This window comes from Panthera tigris, chromosome C1 (genome assembly GCF_018350195.1).
Source record: "Panthera tigris isolate Pti1 chromosome C1, P.tigris_Pti1_mat1.1, whole genome shotgun sequence".
Taxonomy (NCBI): domain Eukaryota; kingdom Metazoa; phylum Chordata; class Mammalia; order Carnivora; family Felidae; genus Panthera; species Panthera tigris.
The window spans coordinates 14431180-14436053 of NC_056667.1; the positions used below are offsets into that span (position 1 = coordinate 14431180).

At 59.9% G+C, this 4874-nt stretch overlaps 1 protein-coding gene across 1 annotated transcript; it reads right to left on the reverse strand.

Moving 5' to 3' along the window:
• Nucleotides 1-560: 560 nt before the first annotated feature.
• On the reverse strand, nucleotides 561-4174 carry LOC102957589 (group IIE secretory phospholipase A2). Its single transcript, XM_007083753.3, has 4 exons — nucleotides 3836-4174; nucleotides 2905-3043; nucleotides 2632-2738; nucleotides 561-758 (listed from the first exon to the last, which is right to left on the reverse strand). The coding sequence occupies exons 1-4, from the start codon at nucleotides 3873-3875 to the stop codon at nucleotides 616-618; spliced, it is 429 nt and encodes a 142-aa protein (XP_007083815.1). The 5' UTR covers nucleotides 3876-4174; the 3' UTR covers nucleotides 561-615.
• Nucleotides 4175-4874: the final 700 nt, after the last annotated feature.

The window sequence follows — 4874 nt, forward strand, 5'->3', positions numbered from 1 at the left end:
TCGCATTGTGCCATATGGCCAAATATATTCCTTCTGGAGATTGCCGTTATTGTGTTGGATAAGATTGTAGGATGTTAGAAAAAGAGAATCACAAAAACTCACTATAAGGGGAAATTAAAAGGACAGAATATTAGAATTGCACACAGAGGCCACCCATGTCCGACCTGTTCCTGTTCCTGCTGTGTCCCAGCGCTTAGCACGATACTCAAAAGAAAGGCTCAAAAAAAAAAAAAAAAAAAAAAAAGGAATGAATGAAAGAAACTGTAAACTAATTAAATTCTATAATGATAGAATCTGAGAATCAGGGAATATTAGGATTACGGGACATTATTCACTTATTCAGAAGCGGAAACCGAGATCTCAGGGCTGGGTTATAGAATCTTCAGGGGGCTAAAGTGTCCCTTGGCTCCTGGGCACGGTGGCTGTACCCAGCAGGGGGGAAGATGTGGCCCGGGAGGCCAGCCACGGTCCAGACCACAGTCTGGGAGCTCTCAGGGAGGGATGGGTTTGCAGGTAAGGAATTTTCCTGAGGGAGGGCTGGTGGTGTCATTGCTGCCCAGGCCCCGGGGCTACAGCAGCTGGAGGCGGGACGCAGGCAGGAGGTGGGGCCAGGCCCTAGCAGGGCGGCGTGGGGCCGCTGCACAGCTTGTTGGGGTAGCGGACGTAGCTGCGGTTGTAGGTGTCCAGGTTGTGGCGGAAGCAGAGGGCAGCCCTCCGGTCACACTCGCAGGTCTGACGCTGGCAGGTGGTTCTGCCGGCTGGCGGGACAAGGTGAGTCAGGGACCATGTGGCTCAGGCCTCCCGCTCTCCGGGGTCCACGTTCTCTGTCCCACTCTGCCGGAAGCCCATTGCCACCCGGGGCCGTTTCAGGCGTGGGTGAGAGTCAGGGCAGGGCGCGCGGGGGTGGGGGCGTGGGGGCCCAGGACGCTGGGCAGGTGGGATGTCTGTGATGTCCGTTCTTCCTCTCCCAGGCCCACACATCACCCTTGGCCCTCCGGCTGGTGGGGAGACCATCAGGTTCACTACCACATCCGCTCCAGCCTGGGGGATTTCTAGGCAGCCCCTTCCCCGCGTGAGGCATGGCTGGTGGCCGAGTGAGGCCATCAAGCTGACAGGGGAGCCATGAAATGACAGCGACTCAGTCCCGAGTGGCCTGTGTGCCCCAGAGCAGCCTAGGCTCAGAATGGAGCCTGTTGGGACTGAAGCTCAGGGCCCGCTTGATCCCTGGGCCCGTCTCTGTCTGAGTAGACAGAGCCCGCTTTTCTGGCATTTATCTTACGGTGTGTCCCCACACCCAGCCTGGGATCGGAGCTGGCACTGGAGAGCCCCAGAGCCTCCTGTTCTCTTCACTGCCTCTGTCTGCCCTCAGTGGCTCTGGCTCCTCTCAGAAATGTCCAGCATTCCTCGTTTTCCCCGCAAAGGTCAGCCTCTGCTTCCCACCAGGGTCCTGCCCACACCTGCCGTTCCAGCAAAACTCAGCATGGGAGGGGGCTTAATTGTCTCTCATCAGTCCTTTTGGGTGGTTCTTGCTAGGAGCTGGACTAAGCTGGGGAAGTGAGTGTGATTAGCACCATTTTATAGATGAAGAAACAGAGGCTTTGAGAGGTCGCACCATTTGCCTGAAGTCACAGGGTGGGTAGAAGGTGACGCCCTGAGCCTCCGTCCCTATTCTCCTGACATCTGTCCTCAACCATCCTCTCAGTGCTATCCCCGACAGGTGGCTGTTTCCACCTCGCATGAACTGCCGGGGACGGGGAGCTCACTACCTGTCAGAGCTGTCTAGCTGAGTAGATAGATGGCTGTAGGAACAAGGAACCGAGCTAAATCTGCCTCCGGTTGTTCTGGTCCTGGAGCTGCCCCTGCCCCAGGATAGACCTTAGCGATCTGAGCTGGCTTCTTTGACCCTCCTGGGTCTTTCTGCTGTGCCCCTCCCTCAGCTCCCCCTCCTTCCAGGCTGTTCCTGGTTTTGCATCAGGGACGTTTGGGGCTCTGATGTGGGCTCCCTCCACTGGGCTGGGCTGCATGGAGCCCTTCACACGGTTGCTTGGGTCAGGTCACTTCCAGCGGATCGGTGCTGGGGACCAGAGGAAAACTGGCCCACGTGGGCCTTGGATGTGGCCAAGCTGAGCCAATGACAGCCCCACGGCTGGGGCGGAGCGGGGAGTCAGCCTTTGGAGAGGGGGTTTGCTGTCCCACATCGCAGCTCCAGATCTCTCTGTCTGGGACCGTGCCCTCGAGTCTCTGTCCTGGGGACCTTGCCTTGGACCTTGCTGCCCAGGCTTTGGAGCGGCCATGTGAGGGCAGCTTCCCTGACCTGGCTCAGCTCCGCCCCCTTTGTTCCTCTTCCCTGAGGCTGGAGTTGGGAGGCCCCTGGCTCGGTAGGAGCGCCTGGGGCCAGGGCAGGACGCCTGTGGTCAGGGGATCTTTCCTGCGGGTGCCAGGTGAGCATCCGGGTGGAGGGAGGGACAGTCCTGTCTGCAATCCCATGATAGTGGAAGACCCACCTCTCCCACGTCTCTAGCCCAGGGCCTGGCCCCGATGAGGAGTCAGCGACCACCATCAGGAAGGGCTTCCTGTCTCAAACCATCACCCCTACCCGGCGTCTGGGGCGCTCCGGGGCCCTTCACTTACCACAGAAGATGTTGTGCCTGCTGGCAGAGAAGAGATACCTTTCCAGTTTGGGTTCACAGCCCAGCTTCTCCACACGCCCATAGCAGCAGTCATGGGCATGGCAGCACCTGTAAGGGTCACGGTCAACCTGGGGAGGGGGGCCCGTGAGTCAGGGTGGGCTGGATCAGGGGCTGCTGGGGGGCCTAGGGCTCAAAGGGGTCTCAGAGGAGAAGTCGGCCTCCACTTGCTAGGTGTCCCCTCCTGGGGAAGCCCCTCCAGGGGCCGTCTGCTCACCAGTCTGTTGGGTCCACGGGCCAGTGGGAGCCACCAACGCCACAGTAGCAGCCGTAATCATTATACTGCAGTGCCGGCTTCCCCGTCACCCTCTCAATCATTACCCCAAACTGGACCAGGTTCCCGCCAGCCAGGGCCACTGTGGGCAGGGAGGGCAGAGGGCAGATCTGTCAGGGCCCCCCCTGGGGCAGCCAGCCTCCCCCAAGCCCCCTCAGATCGGAGTGCAGACACCTCCCCGGCTGTCCAGTTAACCCTCCCTTGCCGAGCACCTTGCTCCCAACAATAACAGCGCTAATCAGTAACCGTGTTCTGGGCCATGCACCCCACCTTGATCCCCAGTGCTCACCCTGCCCCCCATGGCAACACGCCCAGGGCCCGTCCCGCTGTCCTCCCTCATCTCCAGAGCACCACCCACTCATCCTGCTTGTCCCCACCCCCGCTGCCCCCTCAAACGTCTCCCAGTAGGCCCTGAGTGTCTCCCCAGGGGTCAGCGCCATGCCCTCAGAGCACTCTGTCCCCACCAAGTCCCTTCAGATGCTACTGGATAGGCTTCATGACCACCTGTGCTTCCCCCGAATACCTCCAGATCCTGCTGATACAGCAGCGGTGGGGGGGGAGGGGGGGAGGGGGGGAAGGGGGGGAGGGGCAGCCCACCCAGGCAGGTTGGAGCCCAGAACGGAAGCTAATGGGGCAGGGGGTGGAGTGCAGGTGGCAGGAGACTCGTGTGTACTATCTGGGGTTCCCACCAGCCCCTTTCCTGTGCCCTCCCGGGCCACCCAGCCTGCATCCCCCTCCAGCTCTCCCCCTAGCTTGTGCTGGCTCCGGCAGAGCTGTCCTGGCTATGACCCATCACACCCTCCGGGACCTCCGGGGAGCTCTGTTCCCAGCTGGGTGGGGGCGGGGGGGGGGGAAGGCCACATAGGTCACTTACCCAGGAGGCAAAGGAAGGTCAGAAGAGGGGGAGGCTTCATCCTTGGTGGGGGAGGGGAGGTGAGCAGGGGGCAGAGGAGCAGGGCTGCAGGAGAAGGAAGTGAGCGGGGTGCCTCTGATCTCAGGGCACCTCCCCAATTAGTTAAATACTGGGTCCTGTCCACTCCCCATCATTAACCCCTGAATACTCAGTGATGCAACCGTACTTCCAGGTCTTTGGCCAAGTCCCCAGGGGAGGGGCCGGCCTGGGGCCCGTGGGCTTTGCTTCCAGGCGGTTTTAGGGGAGCAATCTGTAGCTCTCTCTTTCCACCGCCTTTCCCTTCACCTACCCCTTTCCAAAACTCACGGTGCTAGCTCCCACCGCCTGGGCTGTGAGCCAGGGGTTGCGCCGAGGGCTTTTCATTCTTGGCACTTTCCCTCATCCCCATTTTACTGATGCAGCAACTGAGACCCAGAGAAACTGAGGAACTTGAGTCCTCATGGCCAAGTCTGTCTGTTTCCATGCCGCTAGCTACTCGGGCATGCCCTCTGCTCCCTGTCCTCCGCCCCGGCCACCATGTTACCCAGAGGGACAGTGCCAAGAGCCATTGGAACCCTGGGAAGGCAAGACTCTGGGGACCTGGAGGGCCATTTGTCCAAGATCGGATAGGCCAGAGGCCGGGAGCTCAGCCAGCTGAGCTTTGGGATTTTTCTTCATTGTTTTTTCCCCGGGCAGGCTCCAGCTTGTTTGACGAGCAGTGAAAACGCTCCTAGAAGTGACTTCTGTCTCCCTAGATCCCCAGGCAGTGGGGCTGTAGAAGTAGGCTCTGTCTGCGTCAGCTGGAAAACCACATTCCAGCATGGACTGGAAACTTCTGTCCTTTTGATGTTATCTTAGGGGCTGAGTTGGGGAGATGGTAGCCCCTGGCACAGCTTGTCCCCCACCATGAGCTGCTGTCCCCACGGTCAGGTCAGAAGGTGGAGGCCAGGCTTCAGGGCTTGGCCAGAGGTCAGGAGGATGGATGGAAGAGGGGGGCCCGTCCTGTTGTGGTTAGCAATTT